The 27330-nt window shown below is 42.5% G+C and overlaps 1 protein-coding gene across 2 annotated transcripts; it reads right to left on the bottom strand.

Moving 5' to 3' along the window:
* Positions 1 to 801: 801 nt before the first annotated feature.
* trh (thyrotropin-releasing hormone) lies at positions 802 to 5807 on the bottom strand. Of its 2 annotated transcripts, none has more exons than XM_036947428.1 (4): positions 5452 to 5807; positions 2966 to 3168; positions 1557 to 2152; positions 802 to 1215 (listed from the first exon to the last, which is right to left on the bottom strand). In XM_036947428.1, exons 2-3 carry the CDS (start codon positions 3156 to 3158, stop codon positions 1569 to 1571), a joined length of 777 nt encoding a protein of 258 aa, XP_036803323.1. In that variant the 5' UTR covers positions 3159 to 3168; positions 5452 to 5807; the 3' UTR covers positions 802 to 1215; positions 1557 to 1568. The 2 variants fall into 2 exon arrangements, with proteins under 2 accessions (XP_036803323.1, XP_021422424.2); XM_021566749.2 differs by lacking the exon at positions 5452 to 5807 and adding an exon at positions 3418 to 3566.
* Between the last annotated feature and the right edge of the window lie 21523 nt (positions 5808 to 27330).

The raw sequence follows: 27330 nt of genomic DNA, 5'->3' as shown, positions 1-27330 counted from the left end.
AACATTGCTGTGGGGACTTCCATTCAGCCACAAGAGCAATTTTTTTTTCACACTATGTGTTTCAGCACTCTGCAATCCTGATGTTTCCACTTCACAATAACACCACTTACAGTTGACTGGGGCAGCTCTAGCAGGGCAGACATTTTAAGAACTGACTTGTGTGAAAGGTGTCTTCCTATGGTCTTCTTATGATGGTGCCACCTTGAAAGTCACTGAGCTCTTCAGTAAGGTCATTATATTGCCAATGTTTGTCTCTGGTAATTGCATGGCTGTGTGCTCGATTTTATACGCCTGTCAGCAATGGGTGTGGCTGAAATAGCCAAATCCACTAATTTGAAGGCGTGCCACATACTTTTGTATATATAGTGTATATTTTGAGTTTCCCAATGACGGCCGGTTGTGATACAGCCTGGAATCGAACCAGGGTCTGCAGTGACGCATCTTGCACTGAGATGGAGTGCCTTAGACAGACTCGGGAGTCCCATAGGGCTGCGCACTAAAGCATGCGGGTAAAAGTGTTGGTAAGGTATTGATGGAATGAGGCTAATTAAATGTGAGGCGAGCGTAACTGACAAGCAGGCGGTCTGCTATCAATTTACTTTCATTAACGATTGCGCTGTAATTGCTTTGTTAGTTCGACCACGTTGGTCGCTATATTTTTGCAGGAAGGCTAGCTCACTGCACCTGAAAACCCTCGGAGAGGATTAAAATATTTAATGGACCATCGCATGTAAATTGATAGGCTAAGGATAGAGGCTTTCTCTGAATGTCAAACAAAAAACATACTGTAGTAGACCAAACCTCAGTCATCTGTACCAATGCGTTTTATTGTATAGAGTTGTAGAGTCATAATAGGCTTTAAGGCAAAAGTAACAGAAAATGCACAACAATTAATCAGTTGTTATACCATGCAAGAATATTCAAGTAGAAAAGTAATGAAGAGACCCAATAAATTATTTTGTAGGGGTATATCCACTTATATTTTACCACGAACGCATTAGGCCTAAATCATAAAACAAACTACAGGTCAATTTGTCGTATATAACACATTTGGTTTATATAACTCTGAAAATTACACTTAGCCTATTCAATTCAAGGTCAGACAGAAAAAGAGCAGATTCCGAGACTGCGTCCTCAGCTGGATACAGACAGACTGCAGAGCCAATAGCTAATCCCGTCGCTTTAGTCTTTATTTCTTCCCCACGTGGGCTTCATCTGGAAAAAGAATATGTTTGAACATCTCATTACAAGAAGATAGGGCCAGCAACCAACACAGCTATTCATCAATTTAAAATCCATATGAGCGTTAATAATGCTGACAATCAGCGTGCGTAATTACCAACAAGTTTCCGCAAAAAAAATTATATCTGATTTAAACTTTTCGATCTAGATGCTTTCTGAGCGTGTTTTCTGGATATTCGTCATACAAGCAGCTTTCCAGAGACACAGTAGTCTACCTGTGATATAGGGGTCCGTACTATATTCATAATAAATCATTCATTATATCAATTTACACATTTTAGTCTTTACATCGGTCATTCACACACAGCACCCACCAGCCCCGCTAGTTACTCCTGTTCGGTCAAATCCTCGACAGGTGCGGACCTTTTGCCTGGGTGCTGTCTCTTCTCCGCGCGACTCTTGTTCACGTTGTCTAATAGCTGGAGCAACAGGTTGGCCTTACTGCAGCCAGGGTCCAGCACGTCACAGGGACTGTTGGCGCCCAAATCCGGGCTCGTGTTATCCAAGTAGCGTTTGCCGGGGTGTTGGCGCTTCTCCAACTCCTTGAGGTCCCCTGCGTCTGACTCGTCGTCCACCTCTCGCCTGCCGGGATGCTGGCGCTTACTGTAGTACATCACGTAGCGCTTGCCCGGGTGTTGACGTTTGGAGAGTTCACTTAGAAATGCGGGGTTCTCTGTAATCTGCTCCAGTATTAAGCGCTTGCCTGGATGCTGTCTTCTCTGGAGCTCCACAAAAGAATCAAATTCGTCTTCGCGTTTTCCCGGGTGCTGTCTTTTCTGAACCTCGCCATACTCTTCGTCCTCGTCCTCCTCTCGCTTCCCAGGGTGTTGCCTTTTTTCCAGCTCCTCCTGGTACCTCTTACCGGGATGCTGCCGCTTCACCAGCCAATCTGGCTGAGAGGTCAACCCTTCTGTAAAAACAATTAATACATTATTAGTTTAGGGACAGCGGAAAATATCAATCTACCACCACTTGTAATGTCATGCGTACATGCATTTCCACTTGTACACACGCCGTGTTAATGGCATTTACCTGTGAAAGTTCGAAAAAATATATTTGAGATAATCTATGTAAAACTGTATATACAGTGTATTTTTTCTGTTTTCATTCTTCCACCATTAAACTGTGTGCTTTGGTGCCAGGACTGCGGGAAAATAATGGATACGTTTTACGCGCGCTTTGCAGATTGCCCTCTCCAAATTGATTTTCATCCGAACAAATAACAAAATCTATTAATTTATTCACGTTAATCTTGCACAAAACACGAATAAAACATATTTGAAATGGTGGGTTATTTCTGTATAAATACCATGTAATCGAAATAATTTTGTTTATCTGTCTTTGTGAAACTATACAATCGAATGATTTGTCTTTGTGCAAAGTTACTATAAATAGGCATAAAAATGCATGACTTGAATTTGTGTTCAGTGGGTGGCAGGTAGCCTAGCGGGTTGAGCGTCGTTGGGCTAATCAACCGAAAGGTCGTTAAATCTGTCGATGTGCCCATGGGCAAGGCACTTAACCCTAATTTGCTCCATACTACTATGACCGACCCTGTAAAACAGCACATTTCACTGCACCATTTGGTGAATGTGACAATAAAACATCTTCATTTGTGTCCATTTCTTTGCTTTGTAATTCATGCTAAACACCACAGCTCTCTTGTCAAAAGCGGCCACTTTGCCAAAAACATAAAATAGATCAAAAAGCAACTATTAAGCACCGTTCGCGCCATCCTCATCCTCTATATTTTTGAGAATGGAGCGGAGCAGGAGGCTCTCGGCTCTCTGTAGGATGATATCGTCAATAGTCTGCCGGTCCCCCGTCTCCTCCTCAGCGGGGATGCCCTGTCCTCGAGCCAACGTCAGGTTGCAGACCACTAGAGATGCCAGAATGATCAGGCAGGCGGACTTCATGGTAACTTGGCTAGTCGTTCGAAAACAAGAGAATATATCATTATTAGTCGAGATATACTACTTTAAAAGCATGCAGGTTGCATAATAATTCATTGACTTGGCGTTGCATAACGAATTTTGAGTTTTCTATCTTACGCACATACTACGTTTCAATATCGGTGAGTAAAACTGGAAATTCCTTTTTGGAATAGATATTTGCAAATCATTTTTGGGAGTACGTCCATGTACAAAAATACGAATTAAAGTGACCCAAACTTACCTTAGATTTGTTTTCTGGCTAGTGTCACTCACAGCACCTTCAATAACCTAATTGGAGCAAACCAACTAGAAAGGTTGTTCTTTACCTCTTGCAGCGCTTGGAGACCGATTGAGGCCAAGTTTAGAGGTATGTGCAGATACAACAAGTCCAGCCATTTATAGTCAGTGGTTACCATCGTCACGCCAACCACGTTGTAGTAATTTCATAGGATTCCTTTCATAGGATTCAAATGATGTCACAAATTCGTGCGCAATTGGATTAAATTCAGTTATAACCTCTAGAGGACGATGTCCGGTTATTCTCTTGGGCGCCAACTGGGCCGACCAGCCTAATCTGAGGGAGTGAAATTGGCACTTGATGATGATAACTGAAAGAGAGGATTCATTCATAAATCTTCTTATCATATGTGAGTGCGATAATTTGGTAGAACACCGATTTAAATTAATTCACTTATTTTGCGAGTGTGGCTTTACTTAGTCGTTTGTTTTGATTAGGCCTACACTAAATGTCAATTATAAAAATGTTTGGATTCATTCATAAACCTACTAGTTACAGCCCCTATATCTGTATTTTATTTCCAATTATAGACATTAATTGGTGCGTCATGTTGGAAAGGACGTTGTTGTGCGCCATCTCCATGTCATTATTTTCCTAAATTCTCATCGAATTTAAACCTATGGTAATATAGCTATGCTCCTATGCTGTGAGTCAATAAGAAGAAAACCACATTAAGAATAGATGGCCAGAAGGCTCTAGATCAGCCCCTCGCGGTCACAGGTGCGAGACATGGTGCCTCTCATGCGCCATGTGAGCTCACCACATCCCTCAAGCGCACATTTATTACTGCACTCGTGGTCCCGCCCACACCTGATGGAAATCTTTGAGGAGCGCAAACAATATTATCCTAACTTGCGAAGCGGCTGGACTGGGGACATTATGCACTCTGTTCAAACAGCTAACACACAGCTCAGAAACCCATACAGTGACTTCAGAAAGTATTCTTACCCCTTGACGTTTTCCACAGTTTGATATGTTACAGCCTTATTCTAAAATTGATTAAGTATTTTTTTTAATCATCAATCTACACACAATACCCCATAATGACAAAGAGAAAACAGGTTTTTAGGAATGTTTGCAAAAAACCCCCAGAATTGACAACCTTCTCTGCAGCACTCCACCAATCAGGCCTTTATGGTTGAGTGGCCAGACTGAAGCCACTCCTCAGTAAATGGCAGGCCACTTGGAGTTTGCCAAAAGGCACCTAAAGGACTCAGACCATGAGAAATAAGATTCTCTGGTCCGATGAAACCAAGATGTAACTTTTTGGCCTGAATGCCAAGCGCCACGTCTGGAGGAAACCTGACACCATCCCTACGGTGAAGCGTGGTGGTGGCATCATCATGATATGGGGATGTTTTTCAGCGGCAGGGAGACTAGTCAGAATCGAGGGAAAGATGAACAGAGCAAAATATAGAGAGATCCTTGATAACAACCTGCTCCAGAACTCTTAGGACCTAAGACTGGGGCACTTGCTAAAGTACTCTTCTGTGAGGGACACGGCTAGCGACAGAAGCACAATTAACACCAGAGCATGTCTAACCTGTGAGGCCTCCTCTTCTGCAGTCGTCTCCGCGCCTCAAACTGTAATCACAGTGTGTAAAGACATAGGTCTACATGCTGCATGGGGACCAATTAGTTATGCACCCAGCACAGCAGATGAGAAACCGTGTGTTTGTTGGTTTTTCTAGCCTACGGAAGACCAGTGCTCGCTAACCCTGTAAGATGGTGAAAGTGGAGTTGTGATTTGATTAATTCTGTGCTCATTTGAAGCCTATGTAAAAGCAGATGAGGGAGAGCTTCTAATGAGTAAAATACTGTACATGGAGTGGATGTGTTCTAATAGGATAGAATTAGAATCTAGAAAACTCTGTGGCCTCTGACCTACCTGTGGAGTAGGATAAGAGTATGCACTTGTCTTTTCCTATACTTTGCTGATAACTACGCTGTTGTTACGATTGTGATATGTCATCTCACCTAGCCCTCTTATGATGAATGCACTTATAAGGACACAAGGCGAGGCCCAAATCCAGACACAGGAAGCAGATAGTTGAGTCCCGAAATGTATTAATCCAAGGGGTAAGCAAGAGGTAGGTCAGGGACAAGCGAGAGTCATAAACCGGGTGAGAGTCCAAAAAGGTACCAGACGAAGGGCCGTCTCGAGGTCAGGCCAGGCAGGGGTTCAGTAACCAAATCCGAGTCCAAACAGTACAAGGGGATAGGCAGGCTTGAAGACAGTACAGGCAGAGTGGTCAGGCAGGTGGGTTCGGAGTCAGGACAGGCAAGCGTCGAAACCAGGAGAACTAGAACCAAAAGAGACTGGGGAAAAAATCGGAGCAAGGAAAAACACTGGCACAGAGAGACAGGAAACACAGGGATATATACACCGGGGATAATAAGCGACACCTGGAGGGGTTGGAGACAATCACAAGGACAGGTGAAACAGATCAGGGTGTGACAGCACTAATGTAAGTCGCTCTGGATAAGACTGTCTGCTAAATGACTAAAATGTTGTTATAGCACTCTTTATATCTAACAACTCTATGATTCAGATATTTCAATGTATGCATTGAAAAAAAGGACTCACTGATAGGTGACACGTTCCCCTCATGTTACTGTAGGTCTAGTCTGGTCTTTCCTCATGTTACGTGCACTTGCTGGGTGTTAAAGTTGTGGGTAGTTCACATTTTAAACAGCCATGCTTTTTGGCAGTTGTTTTTTCATGACACTGTTCTGGAGGCGCTCTGTCCCTAATGGAGTTCCCTTGTGTGATGCTTATAGGCACTAGACTATAATTAAGGCAAGCGCTTCCTTCCTTCACCTCTCATCAATAAGACCAAATACAAAGGAGGTTGGAGGAGGGTTATTAGGAGTGGGGAATCATAACAATTAGAGAGCAGGTCTACAGTATATGCTGGCGAAGAGGACATCTTAAATATACACTCTGCAATGATGCTTGTCTTCCTCAACATCCACTGTTTACTTTCCACTGTCCTTGTTATGAATTGTTTTCAGTCGTGAGGAAGTTTATAAAGTTTTGGTTTCCACTTGCAGATCTGAGAAGCGTTCCCATGATAAAGTAGGAAGTTGGACATAATCAAGGCGAAATAATTTTACTTAATTAACTCTTGAAGCTGAATCATACAGCCCCTGACTGCTCACAGGTTCAGTAATGGCTAGAGTTTGGGCTTGTTTTTCAGAGTTTTCTCCCATGGAGAAACAGAATGCCACCAGTGGCTGTTTGGAATGTTCTCTCAATACTCAGGACGAGAAGGAGAAGTTTTGCAAAAGTGAACCCAACAGAGCAAGGGAAACACACATCAAAAGATAGGTGAGTCAGAAAGAGAGGCGGCAAGTGTCTCCAAAGTTCCCGAAGCCTAATATGTGGGTGTAAGTGAGAGAACAGTGAAACAGAGGTGGAATCCAACTAAGAGGGAGAGTGTGAGAGCAAGAGAGAAAGAGGGAGCGAGAGGGAAAATAACACAGAAGCCCAACTGAAGCAGTCAGAGGTAAGAAATACTGACCAGACAGCTGCCAGGGTCAGAAGTCTCTCTGTGTGGTGGCTACTAGCTGCTGAGAGACAGACAGGATGGAAACAGACAGATTCAGAAAGAGAAAAAGTAAAATAAACATATAAACAGAAGAGCTGGCGTGTGGATTTAGTGACAATGTGACATCCACCTCTAACCTGGCATTGACACTGCCCTGACGGGTCACTGTGGCTGAGTGTGAGTGATGGGTACAGGCCCTGGTCATGGAGGTTGCTGGGTGGGGGACTGGTGATGAGGCAATATCTGGACACTGAGGTCAGAGGGGGTCTGGAAGGCTGGTTGTTCTATGTTGCTCTTCAGGCTCTGAGTCAAACCCAACACACCAACTGCATACTAACTATGGACTGATGGGCTAATAGAGGGTAATGGTCATTTACTGTTAAAGCCAAAGGTTGTGAGAAAGACACTATATCCCTCTATTGCTTTTAGAAGTGGTCAAATGTTGTGTTTTAATTACAGGTTTTGTATTTTACATTGCGGTGGGGTTCAACAGATGTACACTTTTAGAAAAAGGGGTTCCAACGGTTCTTCAGCTGTCCCAATAGGATAACCCTAGTTGGTTCAAGGTAGTAAGTACCCTTGGAGCCCTAATTGGAGGTTAGGGTATTAAAGTATAACTCTCTCAGCTGTATGTAGTGCCTGGTGAAGCCTAAGCGAGTTACAGTGAGCACATCTTCAGCCTCACTGATTCCCTCTCACTAGTCAATGCGGCCCACAGATCCTTCCATTGGCTGCAGGCAGCTCACGCCTGTCTAATACCATGGGGGCTGGACGCACATGAGAGACCAGTTCTACCTCACTCCAAGAAGTGTTACATGTACCAAAATATATACTGAACAAAAATATAAATGCAACATGTAAAGTGTTTCATGAGCTGAAATAAAAGATCCCATACGAACATATTTTTTCTCTCAAATCTTGTGTACAAATTTGTTTACATCTCTGTTAGCGAGCATCTCCTTTCTCCTGCCAAGATAGTACATCCACCTGACAGGTGTGGCATATCAAGAAGCTGATTAACCAGCATGATCATTACACAGGTGTACCTTGTGCTGGGTTGGGACAATAAAAGGCCACTTTAAAATGTGCAGTTTTATCACACAACACAATGCCACAGTCCTATGTTTTGAGAGAGTATGCAATTGGCATGCTGACTGCAGGGATGTCCACCAGAGGTGTTACCAGATAATTTAATGTTAATTTCTTTATCATAAGCCACCTCCAATGTTGTTTTAGAGAATTTGGCAGAACGTCCAACGGGCCTCACAACCTTAGACCACGCCAGCCCAGGACCTTCACATCCTGCTTCTTCTGAGGCCAGCCACCCGGGTAGCTGATGAAACTGAGGAGTATTTTTGTCTCTAATAAAGCCCTTTTGTGGGGTAAAGCTCATTCTGATTGGCTGGGCCTGGCTCCCCAGTGGGTGGGCCTATGCCCTCCCAGGCCCACCCATGGCTGCACCCCTGCCCAGTCATGTGAAATCCATAGATTAGGGCCAAATTTATTTATTTAAATTGACTGATTTCCTTATATGAACTGCAGGGGGCGAGAGGACAGGCGTGCATCACAAAGTATGGGCTCTGAGACAGAAAACATGGGAGAAATGTGAGAGAATCAGCAGGGTTTGCTTCGACTGTGCCTCTAAACTTCCTCACTGGATCGAGGTGTTTCATTTCACAAACATTTAATCCTGAGATCTTTAAAAAAAAATCATAGCCCTATATTTAGGTGCTACTTTGGGGCATTGTGGCTTGTGCCCACATGTCAGGCTCTTCGCCAGGTTGTTGCTGGGAGGCCAAAGTCACTACTCTGATTTCTTTTGCTGTTGATCTCTCTCCTGCAGCAGAATTAATCTATTTTAGTAAACTGATGGAAAGAATTGTGTTTGACCAAATACAATGCTATTTTTCAGAGAACAAGTTAACTACTGACTTTCAGGATACATATAAAGAAGGACACTCAACTGTACTGCAATGACTCAGATGACATATGATTGGTTAAAATAAATGGATAATAAAATGATATTTGGAGCTGTATTGTTAGATTTTAGTGCAGCCTTTGATGTTGTTGATCATAAATTGTTATTGAAGAAACTTGCTATGGCTTTACATCACCTGCCATGCCATCTTATGGCTGGAGAGTTATTTATCCAATAGAACCCAAATAGTTCACTTCAGTGGAAGCTTCTCTAACATTAGCTATATAAAGTGCTGTGTTGCCTTGGGCCGTTACGTTTCTCTATTTTTACAAAGCTAGAATGATTATGTATGCGGGTGATTCCACACTCTACATGTCAGCACACAAAGCCAGAGAGCTCACTGGAATTCTAAATAAGGTGTTACAGTCAGTGTCAGAATGGGTGATTATTAATAAACTGGTCTTAAATACATCTAAAACTAAAAGCATTGTATTTGGTTCAAAACATTCTCTATAACCTGAACCTCAGCAAGTTGAGGAAGCTCCTAGGTATAACATTGGATGGTTAATTATCATGGTCAAGTCATATTGCCAAAGTTGTTGTGAAGATCTGAAGATGGGGAGGGGTATGTCTGTTATAAAAACATGTTCTGTGTTTTTGACATAAAAGTAAACTATACTAGTTGCTAAGGCTCTGGTTTTGTCCCATATTGATTACTGTCTTGTAATATGGTCAAGTGCAGCAAAGAAAGACCTGGCAATGCTGCAGCTGACTCAAAACAGAGCTGCACATCTTGCCCTTAACTGGACATACAGAACTAACATCAACAACATGCATACCAGTCTTTCCTGGTTGAGGGTTGATGAGAAATGAATTGCCTCACATAGTTTTTATGAGAAATATTACTGTGATGAAAATGTCAGATTGTCTACATAATCAAATGACATACAGCTCAGACACCCACACATACCCCACAAGACATGCCACCTGGGGTCTCTTCACAGTCCCCAAGTCCAAAACAAATTCACAGAGCCACGATCGCATGGAACTACCTTTCATCACCAATTACTCAAGCAAAAAGCTAAATTACCTTTAAAAAATTAAACCACATCTCATGGAACAGCAGGGACTGTGAGGGTCCACACACACACACACACACACACACACATTTTTTGTTGTTGTTGTATTGTTTGTATATTATTGTATTTCAAAAAAAATGTGTGTGACTGTCCTTGTCTTTCAGTGTATCAGTGTTTCGTTACTTGTCATGTTTTGTGTTTTTTGTTGACCCCAGGAAGAGTTTCTGCTTCTTCTGCTAAAGCTAATGGGGATCCAAATATACAAACAAATTCTCCATCTTTCACCACACCCAAGGGTGCCCTGGAATCCCAACACACAGACAGAGAGAAACAAAACAAAGTTTGCATTATTTCTCTTCAGATTGAATCTCTGTCTTAAGCTGTGCGGCGTGACTCTGAGAATTCCATTATCCCTCAATAACCTGAGTGGCGGCTGTGTGTTCCTCGAGACGGAGAACGTGATTGGCACTCCGCTACCACATGCTACAGCGCACTCATCATCTCTTTCATCTTTCTCTCTTTCCTTCCCTCCCTCTGTCACAGTCAGGTACTGTCTGACACCACATGTAATAGAGGAAGATTGAGCTGATCTTTCACTCTCAACGCCTGAGTCCATTGCAGATGTAAGATTCAGATATTCGATTTTGGTGAATTTAGTGTGGCTGCTTAACTTGCTTGGAGAAGAAATTATAATGTTTTGGGGGTTTTGTACTGAGGTCAGACAGAGTCATATGGAATGTCTAATACTGTACTGTAGGTAGGCACTCGGTAACAGGGTTCTTCTGAGTGCTGGGATTCTAGGAATAAAAGCTTGTCTTGCAGAAACACACGGGTACACGCAAAGCCATGGCATCAGTCATAGCCATGACCCCGTGACCCTTTGACCTGTCAGTTGTCAAGGAGATTACCTTCCTTGTACTCAAACAAAGAGATCTCCCACATATAAAAATACTACAGTTTACTATAGAATACTATAGCACTTACTATAGAATTCTGTAGTATACTGTAGAATGCTATACTCCACATTGTAGTATCCTTGATCATGTAGTGCTTACTTTAGAATTATGGAGTATAGCATGGAGTATAGCATTCTACATACTATAGAATACTATACTACGCACTGTAGTATTCCTCAGTTGTGTAGTGCAGGGGTGTCAAACTCATTCCATGGAGGGACTAGTGTTCCTCAGGTTTTGGGTTTTTCCTTTCAGTTAAGACCTAGACAACCAGGTGAGGGGAGTTCTTTACTAATTAGTGACCTTAAGGGAGGAGCAAAACCCCGCAGACACTCGGCCCTCCATGGAATTAATTTGACACCTGTGATGTAGTGCTTACTTTAGAATGTTGTAGTATACTGTAGAATACTATACTACACACTGTAGTATTCTGCGATCACGTAGTGCTTACTTTAGAATCTTTTGATCGACTGGAATGCTAGCTGCGTCGATGCAGTTTTGATTTTTATGTGCTCTCCTTGGGAAGGTCATGCCAGGGATTTAGTCTAAGGATCCCCCTCGATCATGTAGTGCTTACTATAGAATTGTGTAGTTTATTGTAGAATACTATTGTCCACACTGTAGTATCTCTTGATTGATTGATTTGATTTGACTATTTTAAAACATAATACAACCACAAATGTAGATACAATTTATTTAGAAATTTGATGAGAATAACATTATTTCCGTTGTGGTCCTAGTTGTGTCCTTTTTTAATGATTGTTTTTTACACATTTACAGCTAACCAATATTTAAAAAAATACTATAGAATATATACTATGGTCTAATTGAGGGATCATCAAGTAGATTCAGCCGCGGGCAGATGTTTTGTCTTGAACAGATGGTCAGGGGGCCGGAACATAACAAATCATTTGTAGACTGCAAATTGACAGCAAGAAGCCCAAACAGATATAACATTTGACTAAAACAATAATTTCAAACCTTTCTTACATTTGTATTTGATCATATATCACTATTTTATGCGTGGGAATACATTGAAACATATTTCCCATTTTTTTATAGTCTTTTATGTCCAACAATAAAAATGAAATAAACTATTTTGTTCCAAAAACTTGGGGGAGGGGGGGGCAAAATAAAATGACCCGCGGGCTGCCGCGGGCTGCCAGTTGGGGAACCCAGGTCTAAATACTGTAGTATTACTATATTTATATATTTATATACACTGTAGTCTTGTTGCAGACTTTACCGTAGTACTCACTGTAGTGTTTTTGCAGACATGACTGTAGTATACTGCATTATTTACTGCAGTGTTTTTGCAGACATGACTAATATACTGCATTATTTACTGCAGTGGTTTTGCAGAAATGACTGTAGTATACTGCATTATTTACTGCAGTGTTTTTGCAGACATGACTGTAGTATACTGCATTATTTACTGCAGTGTTTTCGTGGACATGACATTGTAGTAACACCTGCCGATAAGGGTTAGCTAAAATAGCACAACTACCAAACTACAGCAGTCCTTGTTTAATGAGGGGAACACCTCAACCAGAACATAAGACACAGGTTCGTGACAGGCCAGTTCTAAGAATACCTTTTGGTGTACAAGTATACACCAAAAAGTATTCTTAGAACTTCCACTAGATACTGTGGCTATCTGAAATACAACAGTGCTTTCACAGAGATTCAGCTCATCAAGATCAAAAGATGACCAAAAACAGTGAAAAGCAATTCTGTACTTCTGATGGTAGAAAAACAGTTAACCACGGCATTTTCGTAAACAATAGATATTTTACTTAAAGACGTCACCTTATTTATTGGAGGGCGCTGCCAATAAACTGCCTGGACCTCAAACCAGCAAAGCCTCTCCAAACAAACCAACTCAAAACAAAAGGACATAATTGCAGTGGCTTTACATATTAAACATCTTGACTATTGTCACACAAGTAAACTCACTGATGGTCAAAGTCGACACATACCATTCAGAACAACCGACCACAAACCAAACATTTCCTCAAGACAGCATGGTCACAAAATGGTTGTTCAGAAATAAACCAATAGCAACAATCCCACACACACACACACTTACTTTATACTGCTGTCATGTCCGCAAAAACACTACAGCGAATTCTATAGTATACTGTCATATCCGCAAAAACACTACAGTGAATTCTATAGTATACTACTGTCATATCCGCAAAAACACTACAGTGAATTCTATAGTATACTACTGTCATATCCGCAAAAACACTACAGTGACTGCTTAGTATAGTAAAGTAACATCTGCAAAAACACAAGAGTGAATACTACAGTAATGTCTGGCACCTACTGTCATCAATTCTTCGTGTCTGTGGACGTATGGATTTTATTTTTGTAATAAAGCACCTAAGGGCATTTTTACCAGGATTTCACCTTTATCTCACTGCGTCCAGGTGATTATAATCCTCTGAATATCTCACCAATTATTTCAAAGGTCAGTTTTTCATGCCTCATTGTAAATAAGTGACGTGAGAGACTAGCGCTGAGGGATTCATTACACATCTGCATACAAAGAGAGTTTGTGTGTGTCTGTGAATGTGTGTGTGTACATGTGCATGTGTGAATGCAAGGAGAGAGAGGGGTTCTGCCTGGAGGCTGAGACACATCCATCTCCTCAGTTGGATCCGGAGGGGTTCCCATTAACTGAGATACTCTCCCTCAGCCTCTGTCTCTTTATGTCGTCACGCCCAGCGGCTGAGAGAGTTCGCTGGGGAGGAAGGAGATACTGGAGATACCATGCCCTCAGGCCATTTACCACAGCATGGAAATGTCATCCTCTTACTTCTACCCAAACTCTCAGGATATATATTGTGCCCACATGCAACAATAGAGAAAATAGTCTGCGTTGTTGTGCGCTTTGCGCCATGCTTGACTCATGAACTTTAACTCATTCATCTCTTTAATGCTGATTGTTAAGGCTCTGATTCGCTACAGGCTGTCCGGCAATTACAAGGCAGATGTGTCCAGAGTTTTATTCTCTTAGTCACGACCACACAGTTGCATACACACACAAGTGATCATGTGGTTCTATAAGGAAAGGAAAATGTGTACATATACTTATTAACAGCAATAATGCAGCTATACAAATGGAACTGTAGACTACATAGCCTAGATAGCATATCATTGCAGACACATTTTCACACAGCTACAAATAAGATGTCAACATCTTGGCAGAGAGAGGCTAATTACTGCTGCCAGTCACAGTTTATGACCTCTCTCCAGCCAGCTAAAGATCTTATCTAATAGGCCACGAATCAAGTGCGCATGTGAGAGCGCACCAGGCCATCTAGAATCTTCTTCTAATTTAGGTGAAACATAACACACTTTCTTCACGTAAGAGCTTGCACCTCATGCTCATAATAATAAATACAACCATACAATAGTCACGTTACCTTTCAATTCTGTACTTAGACAATATGCATTAGCAGGGTAGGGGAGTAACAGATTACATGTAATCCGTAAGGGATTACAAAAACAGTAACTGTAATCTGTTACCATGTCAAGGTTTTCATCCTCTTCCTTAGAAGAGGAGGTGTAGCAGGGATCAGACCAAAATGCAGCGTGGTTATCTTCATACATCTTTAATAAAGATAATGACTATACAAAACAATAAACGTACCGTGAAAAACCTAAACAGCCTTATCTGGTGCAAACAGAGACAGGAACAATCACCCACAAAACACTCAAAGAATATGGCTGCCTAAATATGGTTCCCAATCAGAGACAACGATAAACACCTGCCTCTGATTGAGAACCACTCTAGGCAACCATAGACTTACCTAGACAACTCTACTATACCACAATCCCATAACCTACTAAAATCCCAAGACAAAACACACCACATAAATGACCCATGTCACACCCTGGCCTGACCAAAATAATAAAGAAAACACAAAATACTAAGACCAGGGCGTGACATACCAGCTAAAATATTGTAATCGGATTACAGATACTTTTGAAACACTGGATGATTACTTCGAGGATTAATTTTAAATTCAGAAAGGATGTTTGCAAAAAAAGTATTTGACACTTCTCTGTTTTCACTTCTCTGTTTTCTCATGGACATTCAAATCACCATTGAAAAAAGGCTCACATTTAAGTTTGTTCCAGCTGAGCGAGTCTGACCACAAGTCAGAGACACTATGATGACACACCAAATGTGTTTGATGGATCACGGGAAAAGAGCAGGAATAGGCTTTTGTAGGCTACAGTCTAAGCTATGTCTTCCAATGGTGCGGCTGCTGTTGGCATCCAAAGATTATCCAACTTGAATAAACACTTGGAGGTAAGGATGACAGCAGTGGTGTAGTCTACGGCGATACAGATATCACTTATTATTGATATCTACATAGCGCATTGATGTGAATCACACTGCTGCACTCTCATTTAGCTATTTGCGCCTTACGGATTGTGGTTGTTGTGGATGGCTTCACAAATCTAAATGTGTATTTGAACACAATAATGGTTGAATTCAAGAAGTTTAAGCTGGCTATCAATCATTGTTTTTGAAACCAGTGGACAGCCAGTGAAAAAATGCGCTCTTGCAACATATGCATAGTGCAGATCCCAGCCTATGGAATGAAAGTGGGGCCTTTATTGCTCAATCTAATTCATGCTGATAAAAAAATCATCCATAGGCCTAATGGACACATGGTCAAACTTGCACACTTTTGATAGACTTAAAGGGGCCATCTGTAGTTGCTACATCCATCCAGAAAATCACATTGTAGGATTTTTAATGAATTTATTTGCAAATTATGGTGGAAAATAAGTATTTGGTCAATAACAAAAGTTTATCTCAATACTTTGTTATATACCCTTTGTTGGCAATGACAGAGGTCAAAAGTCTTCACAAGGTTTTCACACACTGTTGCTGGTATTTTGGCCCATTCCTCCATGCAGATCTCCTCTAGAGCAGTGATGTTTTGGGGCTGTTGCTGGGCAACACGGACTTTCAACTCCCTCCAAAGATTTTCTATGGGGTTGAGATCTGGAGACTGGCTAGGCCACTCCAGGACCTTGAACTGCTTCTTACGAAGCCACTCCTTCGTTGCCCGGGTGTTGTGTTTGGGATCATTGTCATGCTGAAAGACCCAGCCATAGCTATTAATCTGAGAGTGGTTACGTTTCTCCAGGCCCATCCCTCAGCTTTTTACTAAAACAGAGGCGGGTGACCCTTTTTGTTATTGTTTCACCTGTGAATTTGCCCTTTAAAAAGCTGCACATTATCAAGATATCGAAGTGTCAACAACAAAAAGGTAAACATCAGGCCTATGGCAAATGCAACATCTTGCATACATTTTTCACATGTAAATAGCACTTTTCAGTAGTTCTCAAAGCATGCCATTCCATGAGCGCAGCATTTAATTTTTAACTCAAATCAATGAGCCCAATCAGTTCTCCATGACAACACAGTCATAAACAACAGAGTAGGGCTGGCCAATAAGTCCTTAGTTTTGGGGTCATGCTCAGATAAAACAATTTGGCTACTCTATACTTCCATATTTCCAAGTTCTATTCTTGAAGATCAAGGGGTATAACATTTATTGGAAGGACTGGAATTCTGATGACTGGAGTTATTAATGTAAAGATATGATTTAATTGTTTTATTATATGTAGTAGAAAGTGATGGGTTAGAAGAAGCCTACATAACCAACCCATAAAATACAATTGAACATCCGTATATGGCCAGCTATGTAAACATTAACATTGATTTATTCTGCAATAGATGTCGTTCAATTGGTAACATACATTTGTGTCTTCTTCTAATGCCGCCCTCTTGCGACGAGCAATCCCGGATCCGGGATCGTAATCATAGCCTCAAATGCATTAGCATAACGCAGCGGACATAAATACCCCTATAAACTTTTCCTATTCATGAAAATCGCAAATGAAATGAAATAAATATATTCAAACACAAGCTTAGCCTTTTGTTAACAACACTGCCATCTCAGATTTTCAAAATATGCGTTACAGCCAACGCTAGACAAGCATTTGTGTAAGTTTATCATGGCATAATGCTATGCTAGGCTCTGCTGGCAGCAGGCAACATTTTCACGAAAATAAGAAAAGCAACCAAATTAAATCATTTACCTTTGAAGAACTTCAGGTGCTTTCACTCAGGAGACTCCCAGTTAGATAGCAAATGTTCCTTTTTTCAAAAAATATTATTTTTATAGGCGAAATAGCTCCCGTTTCTTCATCATGCTTGGCTGAGAAATCAACCGGAAAATGCTACAACTATAACGGCAAACTTTTTTCAAAATTTGCTCCATAATATCGACAGAAACCAGGCAAACGTTGTTTAGGATCCATCCTCAAGGTGTTTTTAACATATATATTCGATAATATATCCGTCGAGGCAATTGGTTTCTCATAAGAAGCGATTGGAAAAATGGCTACCTCAGTATTTTACGCAAGATTTTCTGCGAGAAACACCATGTGACCACATGCTATATATGGTCCCTTACGGCTATTCTTCAATGGAAATGCCTAAAAAGACGTCACAATTCTGTAGACACCTTGGGGAATACGTGGAAAACGTAAGCTCATTCACAGCCATATAAGGAGTCATTGGCATGAGGCGGTTTCAAAAAATGCGGCACTTCCTGGTTGGATTTTTATCAGGGTTTCGCCTGTAACATCAGTTCTGTGGCACTCACAGACAATATCTTTGCAGTTTTGGAAACGTCAGAGTGTTTTCTTTCCAAAGCTGTCAATTATATGCATAGTCGAGCATCTTTTCGTGACAAAATATCTTGTTTAAAACGGGAACGTTTTTCATCCAAAAATTTTAATAGCGCCCCCTAATGCATAACTGGTTGGGGAAAGTAATCAGATTACGTCACTGAGTTTGGGTAATCCAAAAGTTATGTTACTGATTACAATTTTGGACAGGTAACTAGTAACTAACGGATTACATTTAGAAAGTAACCTGCCCAACCCTGTGCATTAGTTAAACAGGTAAACAATGCTTCCACCTGACGAGAAAATAAATAATTTACAGATGTAACAATAGCATGCAATAATCATTATAAACAATCGCCAACAATATAAACCCCAATTTACATTGTGGATGCACAATCAAAACTTCTAAAATAAACACAGGGAAAGAACTTGTTCGCCAGCCAAACTTGCGTCTTCTTCTGTGGAAGAATAAAGAGTTAGAGTGGGCGGAGCCAGAGTCCAAATGAAAAAGGAAACACAGGGCCTGACAGGGCGGGGTCTTGGAACCTACTACTAAGACTGAGGACTGCAAGCCAGGTATGGTGGGAGGCTGTCAACGTAGCTGAGCAGGGAACTTATAGCTTAGCGCTAGGTCAGGCGGCTGGGCGCTGGCTGAGTCTGTGGGCTGCGAACTTGTTATGGGCAGAGACTGCACACTTAGAGGAGCAGATAACTCAGAGCCTAGAAGGGCAGGAGGTTTGGTGTATAAAACTAAGGGAATTAACTGCTTGCAGACTGATGTTGGGGGCTGCAGACCAACAGAAAGCTGAGAATGCTGCCCTAGTGGGGCAGAGAATCTGAAGCCTGGTGGAACGGTGGACTGTGGGCCGACTAGGGCTGGAGACAGCGAAACTAGAACTAGTCTGGGAGCCTAGTGCTGATAACTTTGGGCATGACAGGGAAAGCAACTCTGAACCTGAGAGGGAAACTGACTGATAGCTAGGAGAGCGGGCCTACTAGAGGAACTGGTAACTTTGAGCCTAGCCGGGCATGAGCCTGATGACCCACCTGGGCTAGGTACTTAGGGCCGACTAGTGCTGGAGACAGCAGACCTATCATGGCTGGAGAATGATGACTTTGTGCTTGGAACTGAGGGCAGAAGAGGGCAGAGGACTGAGAAACTAGCATAGGTAACTTGTGGGCTAACAGGACAGGAGGCTGAAAACCTGGTGGGCTGCAGGCTGACTATGTCTGAAGACAGCATGCCTAGTGCAGCAAATTCTGGGCCTAGTAGGGCAGGGGGCCCTAAACCTGGCAGGCTATGGCTACTGCCTACCAGCTAAGACAGGGGACTGCGATCTGTGCAGGGCAGGAAACGGCAGACCTGACGGCAAAGCAACCATGGGTCCTAGCTGGGTAGGATATCTAGGGCCTGGCAAAGCAGATAATTAGGGATCACTAGTACAGGGAACTGTGGACGTATAACAGTAGAGGATTGGGGGCCTAGCACTATGGCAGGAGTTCGGTAGTCTAATTCAGAACAGTGTGAACCTGCAACTACGGCCGGGCAACGGCCGGAAACGGAGATCCTACCAGGCGGAAATGGAGATCCTACCGGGCGGGAGGTGGACAACTTACCAGGAAGACTGGACTTACCAGGAAAGTAGGACACTTTAGACCTACCGCTGGGGCAGGATACACTGTACATACTTGAGGGGCAGGACACTCAAAGCCTGGACACTTTACACCTGCAAGGTAGGCAGGAAACTGAAACTCTGACCCTACCAGTCAGGAAGGGAACTCAGACCCTACCTGTAAGGAAGGGAACTCAGACCCTACCTGTAAGGAAGGGAACTCAGACCCTACCGGTAAGAAAGGGAACTCCGATCCTACTGGGAGGGAAGGGAACTCTGACCCTACTGGGACGGAAGGGAACTCTGACCCTACTGGGAGGGAAGGGAGAGGGACATAGAGGGACATCGGTCGGGAGACCACTTCAGGGGAGGTGGTGTTCCCGACGCTCTGGTAGATGCACAGTCAGGGTAGCTTGGAGCGACGAAGATCTGGTGAATAGTTGGGTCACCTCTGGATGTAGTGGAAGTACCAATGGTCCCGTAGAGGTAGTGAATACTCTGGCCAGGGAAGCCTGAAGTAATGTCTTTTAGGGGACTAGCCAGGCCGACTAGGGCAGTATCGACTGCAGTGGCGCTCCCACTACGATGGCTCTCGCTGGGGGGGCCTAGAGTGGTGACGGTTAAGAGAGTAGTGGCGGTAACAGTGCTCCTGTGGCAGTGACTTGGGTAGGGAGGACCCAGAGTACATCCCTCCTGAGCTATTCCTGTTCATAAAGCAGCTCCTCGCAGTCTCCTTGCAGCTCCCAACTGGAGAGGCTGTGGTCACTCCCTGACCACTGAGGAGACCTAGTTCAGGGCTGGTTGACGGTAGGATGAGAGAGGTGCGTGTGGCCTCACAGCTCATCTTTTGGGAAGTGGCAGTTTTGTGTAGCCCTATATGGCTTAGGAGGGCAGGAAAACATGTCTGCATCCTGGGGCACGGAAATGGCTCTTCTTCTGGGTACTGGAACATTTTCACTGAAGCCAAGTAAAAATTTGTCTCGAAGGACCATGGTAGCGTTTTATTCTCTTAGTCACCACCACACAATTGCACACACACATCAAAAATAAAATGTTATTTGTCACATGCTTCATAAACAGGTATAGACTAACAGTGAAATGCTTAATTACGGGCCCTTCCCAACAATGAAGAGAGAAAAATAATAACACAAGGAATAAATACACAATGAGCAACAATAACTTGGGTATATACACAGTGCTTCCAGACTTGGTGCATCGGTATCGCTTGCCATACAGTAGCAGAGAGAACAGTCTTTGACTTGGGTGGCTGGAGTCTGACCATTTTTAGGGCCTTCCTCTGACACCCCCTGGTATAGAGGTCCTAAATGGCAGGGAGCTCGGGCCCCAGTGATGTACTGGACCGTACACACTACCCTCTGTAGCGCCTTGCGGTCGGATGCCAAGCAGTTGCCATACCAAGCAGTGATGCAGCTAGTCAAGATGCTCTCAATGGTGCAGCTGTAGAACTTTTTGAGGATCTGAGGGTCAGCCTCCTGAGGGGGAAGAGGTGTTGTTGTGTCCTCTTCACAATGGTGTGATGTGGACATTGAGGAACTTGAAGCTCTCGACCTGCTCCACTACAGCCCCATCAGAAGAGATCTTGTGGTTCTAGAAGGAAAGGAGAATATATGTTCATATTAACAGCAATAATGCAGCGATACAATTGGAACTGAAGGCTACATAGCCTAGAAAGAATACCATTGCAGACACATTCACAAAACAACAGATAAGATGTCAACATCTTGGCTGAGAGTGAGAGGCTAATTACTGCTGCCAGTCACGATTAATGACCTCTCTCCAGCCAGCTAAAGAGCTTATCTAATAGGCCATAAATCAAGTGCGCATGCGAGCGCGCACCATGCCTTCTAGAATCTTCTACTAACTTACTTGAAAAATAACACACTTTCTTTACATAATAGTAACATGCACATCATACTCATAATAATAATAAATAAACCATGCAATAGTCACATTAACTGGCAATTCTGTACTTAGACGATATGCATTAGGTAAACAATGCTACCAACTGGGGAGAGAAAAAATAAGTTACATATGTAACAAGATAACCAACACTAACCAGGTTTAAGTAGCATGCAGTAATCATCATAAACCGTCCCTAACAAAATAAAGCCCCAACATTGCAGATGCATGCATAAGACTTCTAAACTAAATACTGAAAACTTGGTCGTCAGCCAAACTTGTCTTCTGTTGATGACTAAAAACACGCTGAGTTAGAGTGGGTGGAGCCAGAGTCCAAATGTCCATCAAAAACCCACTGATTGTCTGAAAGGAAGGGCCTTCTTTTCACAATTAAAAGGTAGGGTTATATAGCGGTTTCTCATTTAGTGGAGAGAGGGAGATTCACTCATTCCCCTGCACAATGATAGATAGCCTATTCGATTGCCATTATTGCTATTTGCCTTTAATTAGTGGGCGTATGACATCCTGAGTGACAGAAAATATTGTATTTGTTAGCAATGGCTAGTGACAGTGACATTTTTTACATTGACATTTTAGTAATTTAGCAGAGCTCTTATCCAGAGTGCATACATGTGCTTTTTTGGACTGTGACCACTTCCTGATGGTATTGATCCTAATTTAAATAATGAGATTGGCTTGTGAGAGCCCCTACTCACCCATATGGCATCAAACCAATATATTCAACTTGGTGTTGTGGCTAAAGGATGTTCCATTGCTGTTGTGTCGGTATTGAATGACTCAACTATAGATCAGACTGTGTCAATACAGAGATATATTGAAATATACTTGAGTGAGGAGAAAAAGACGTATGTGCATTTTTCACAGACTTAAATGGTAAATTCTATCATATTGAGAACGATTCAGGGAAAAGATAAAAGGAAGACAAAGTGTCAGGGAAGAATGAATTCATTTAGACTGATGAGAGAGAGAAAGAGAGGAAAGAGAGGAATTGAGAGACAGTAATCAGGATGATAAAGAGAGAAGAGACAGATGGAGAACAAGAGAAGAGAGAGAGGGGGAAAGAGAGAGGAGACAGGAGAACCAAGTGACAGGGAGCATGAGGTAGATGGCAGGAGGTAAGCCAGACACCCATCCCCATTTGGTTATCTCCAAATCAAGATTCACAGTGAGTCACTCCAGAGGGTTCATAACTATGCTGTGGCAGAGGCCTCCACCACAGGATCTCTGTATGTCTGTCTTTCTGTCCCTTGTAATCTGATCACAAACACACACAGACAGACTGAACTGTTTATTACTACCTATCAGCCTGGGATTAACAATACACAATAGAACAAATCCCACCCTGTGACAATACCAGAATCACAATATTTTTTCCTAAAGGGAAAATGAAAACACAAAGCAGACCAAACTCTTTGGTCCTTTAAAAACCTGCTGTATCAATTGTCAGATACTACTGCACTGTTGGAGCTAGAAACACAAGCATTTCACTTCACCTGCAATAACATCTGCTAAATATGTGTATGTGACCAAAACATTTGATTTGATTTGAAAATATTGTGTGCTATAGCTTGGAAAATAAATGAATGTGACTCTAGATGACAACATAATGATGTTTGTTTCCAACATTAGGGCTGCTTTGTTTCCTTGCCACGATACTAACGAGTATCACGATACTTGTATCCTCCCGGCCCTATCAACCCCCAGAACAGCCTGGGATTAACAATATACCGTAGAATAAATGACACCCTACAGTCTCTTTGTCAGAGATGAGGGTTATATGTTTAACAATTTTCACAAAATGGTTAATTGCATATCAATAAGGGTTCTTTACTTTCTTTTTTCCCCAACCGTGGGACATACTATGTTTGTTCCCACACTCGGGATTCTGACTCTCTATTGGTTACACAGACTTTTGGCCTCCCATCCTAATCTAACCCCCTCTCGCCGGCTTTGTATTCATGTTACCTGATGAAATTGCTGTATAATATGATCTCGTTGCCATCAAATGCACATTCAAATGTCATAAATCAACACTGCAGTGCTCTCCCTGTCCTCTGCCGTGCCTTGATTGTATTACTGTTGATGATATCTGGAAATGTGCATGTACACCCTGGCCCATCTACTGTTGCTAGCCCCAATTCTGACTTGTGCTCTGATATCTGTTTCACTGATTTCTGCTCCCGTAAAAGCCAGGGCTTTCTGCACGTCAACACTAGAAGCTTATCACTTAAAATGGATCAATTGAAAGTGTGGGTTCACAGCTCCAATCCAGATGTGTTGGTCATTACTGAGACGTGGTTAAGAAAGAGTGCTTTGAATGCTGATGTTAACCTTTCTGGTTATAACCTTTTTCGACAAGACAGATCTTCCGAATCAAATCAAAATCAAATCCAATTTTATTTGTCACATACAGATGGTTAGCAGATGTTAATGCAATTGTAGTGAAATGCTCGTGCTTCTAGTTCCGATCATGCAGTAATATCTAACAAGTAATCTAACAATTTCACAACTACTACCAGGGTTGCCAGGTGCACGGTGTTTCCTCCGACACATTGGTGCGGCTGGCTTCCGGGTTGGATGCTCGCTGTGTTAAGAAGCAGTGCGGCTAGGTTGGGTTGTGGGAGAAAAAGAGGTAAAAAAAAATAAAAAATAAAAAATGAATATATACGTAAAAATATATGGATGTGATAGCCGAATGGCATAGGCAAGATGCAGTAGATCGTATAGAGTACAGTATATACATATGAGATGACTAATGTAGGGTATGTAAACATTATATAAAGTGCCATTGCTTAAAGTGGCTAGTGATACATTTATTACAACCAATTTTTTATTATTAAAGTGGCTAAAGATTTGAGTCAGTATGTTGGCAGCAGCCACTAAATGTTAGTGATGGCTGTTTAACAGTCTGATGGCCTTGAGATAGAAGCTGTTTTTCAGTCTCTCGGTCCCAGCTTTGATGCACCTGTACTGACCTCACCTTTTGGATGATAGCGGGGTGAACAGGCAGTGGCTCGGGTGGTTGTTGTCCTTGATGATCTTTTTGGCCTTCCTGTGGCATTGGGTGGTGTAGCTGTCCTGGAGGGCAGGTAGTTTGGCCCAGTGATGCGTTGTGCAGACCTAACTACCCTCTGGAGAGCCTTACGGTTGTGGACGGAGCAGTTGCCGTACCAGGCGGTGATACAGCCCGACAGGATGCTCTCGATTGTGCATCTGTAAAAGTTTGTGAGTGTTTTTGGTGACAAGCCAAATTTCTTCAGCCTCCTGAGGTTGAAGAGGCACCTTCTTCACCATGCTGTCTGTGTGGGTGGGGGAGTGGCCATCTTTACCAAGGATCACCTTCAGTGCTCGATTGTCTCCACCAAGTCTGTCCCCAAACGATTTGATTTGCTGGTTTTCAGCATTACACTTTCAAATAGCTCTTCGTTGTCTGTTGCTGGGTGTTATCAGCCATCAGCACCGGCCTGTACCCTACCTGCCCTAAGCTCTCTCCTGGCCCCTTACACTAAGTCTGAATTTGTCCTGCTAGGTGACCTAAACTGGGACATGCTTAAACCACCTGACCAAGTCCTAAAGCAATGGGACTCCCCAAATCTTTCTCAGATTATTACCAATCCCACAAGGTATGACTCCAAACACTCAGAAAAGGCTACTCTCCTTGATGTTCACAAATAACCCTGATAGTGATCAGTCTGGTGTTTTCTTTAATGACCTTAGTGATCACTGTTTTACAGCCTGTGTTCGTAATGGCTGCTCAGTGAAACAACCTGTCCTGATTTGTCATAGACGCTTGCTAAAAAACTTTAATGAGCAAGCCTTCCTTCATGAACTGGCCTCTGTAAAATGGTATAGAATCAGCTTGTTCCCCTCTATTGAAGATGCTTGGACCTCTATTTTTCTTTGCCACTATTGGCCTATTTATTGCCTTACCTACTTAATTTGCACACACTATATACAGATTTTTCTATTGTGTTATTGACTGTATGTTTATTTATCCCATGTGTTGTTTTTTTTGTCGCACTGCTTTGCTTTATCTTGGCCAGATCGCAGTTGTAAATGAGAACTTGTTCTCAACTGGCCTACCCGGTTAAATAAAGGTGATATAATTTTTAAAAATGTTTTTAAAACACGGCCCCGTAAAGAAAATGAGAATTAACTACAGGTTCAGCCCCTGGTTTGACCGTGATCTTGCAGAGTTACTCCACCTCAAGAATAGCATTTGGCGAAATGCTCGGCCCACGCATACTCTTGCTGACTGGCTCTTGTTAAGGCAAATGAGAAATAAGTACACTCAGGCTATCCGGAAGGCCAAAGTTAGTTACTTAAGGAGCAGTTCTCTCTCTGTGGGTCTAACCCCAAGAAGTTCTGGAAAACCCTCTTCCTCACAGCTGCTCATGTCCCTTAAAGTTGATGATGTGGTTGTTATTGACAAGAAGCACATGGCTTTTTAATCACCACTTCATTAAGTCAGGATTCCTGTTTGACTCAGCCATGCCTCGTTGCCGTCCAACATTTCCTCATCCCCCACCCTTTCTAATGTGACAAGCTCCGATGCTCCTCCCTCTTTTTCCCCTGCATGAGTCCGAGGTGCTAAAGGAGCTCCTTAAACTCCTCTCTGGGGAGGTTCCCATTGGGGGAGATCTGTTATAGGCCTATTTCTATTTTGCCCTGTTTATCAAAAATGTTGGAAAAACTTGTCAATAATCAACTAACTGGCTTTCTTGATGTCTATAGTATTCTCTCTGGTATGCAATCTGGTTTCCACTCAGGTTATGGATGTGTCACTGCAACCTTAAAGGTCCTCAATGATGTCACCATTGCCCTTGATTCTAAGCAATATTTTGCTGCTATTTTTATTGACTTGGCATAAGCTTTTGATACGGTAAACCATTCCATTCTTGTGGGCCGGATAATGAGTATTGGTGTATCTGAGGGGTCTTTGGCCTGGTTCGCTAACTACCTCTCTCAAAGAGTGCAGTATATAAAGTCAGAACATCTGCTGTATCAGCCACTGCCTGTCACCAAGGATTTACCCTAAGGCTTGATCCTAGGCTCCATGCTCTTCTCAATTTACATCAAAAACACAGCTCAGGCAGTAGGAAGCTCTCTCATCCATTTATATGCAGATGATGCAGTCTTATACTCAGCTGTCCCCTCCCTGGATTTTGTGTTAAATGCTCTACAACAAAGCTTTCTCTGCCCTTAGCCTTATTCTGAACACCTCCAAAACAAAGGTCATGTGGTTTGGTAAGAAGAATGCCCCTCTCCCCACAGGTGTGATTACTACCTCTGAGGGTTTAGAGCTTGAGGTAGTCACCTCATACAAGTATTGGGGAGTATGGCTAGACGGTATACTGTCCTTATCTCAGCACATATCAAAGCTGCAGGCTGAAGTTAAATCTAGACTTGGTTTCCTCTATCGTAATCACTCCTCTTTCACCCCAGCTGCAAAACTAACCCTGATTCAGATGACAATCTTACCCATGCTAGATTACGGAGTAATTTATAGATTGGCAGGTAAGAGTGCTCTCGAGCGACGAGACGTTCTTTACCATTCGGCCATCAGATTTGCCGCCAATGTTCCTTATAGGACACATCACTGCACTCTATACTCTTCTGTAAACTGGTCATCTCTGTATACATGTCGCAAGACCCACTGGTTGATGCTTATTTATAAAACCCTCTTAGGCCTCACTTCCCCCTATCTGAGATATCTACTGCAGCCCTCATCCTCCACATACAATATCCGTTCTGCCAGTCACATTCTGTTAAAGGTCCCCAAAGCACGCATATCCCTGGGTTGCTCATCTTTTCAGTTCGCTGCAGCTAGCGACTGGACCGAGCTGCAACAAACACTCAAACTGGGCAGTTCTCAATCTCTTCATTCAAACTCAATCATGGACACTTACTGACAGTTGTGGCTGCTTTGCATGATGTATTGTTTTCTCTAACTTCTTGCCTTTTGTGCTGTTGTCTGTGCCCAATAATGTTTGTACCCTGTTTTGTGCTGCTACCATGTTGTGCTGCTGCCATGTTGTGTTGCTACCATGTTGTTGTCATGTTGTGTTGCTA

Source organism: Oncorhynchus mykiss, chromosome 16, assembly GCF_013265735.2.
Source record: "Oncorhynchus mykiss isolate Arlee chromosome 16, USDA_OmykA_1.1, whole genome shotgun sequence".
Taxonomy (NCBI): Eukaryota; Metazoa; Chordata; class Actinopteri; order Salmoniformes; family Salmonidae; genus Oncorhynchus; species Oncorhynchus mykiss.
This window is presented reverse-complemented; position numbering and strand designations above follow the sequence as displayed.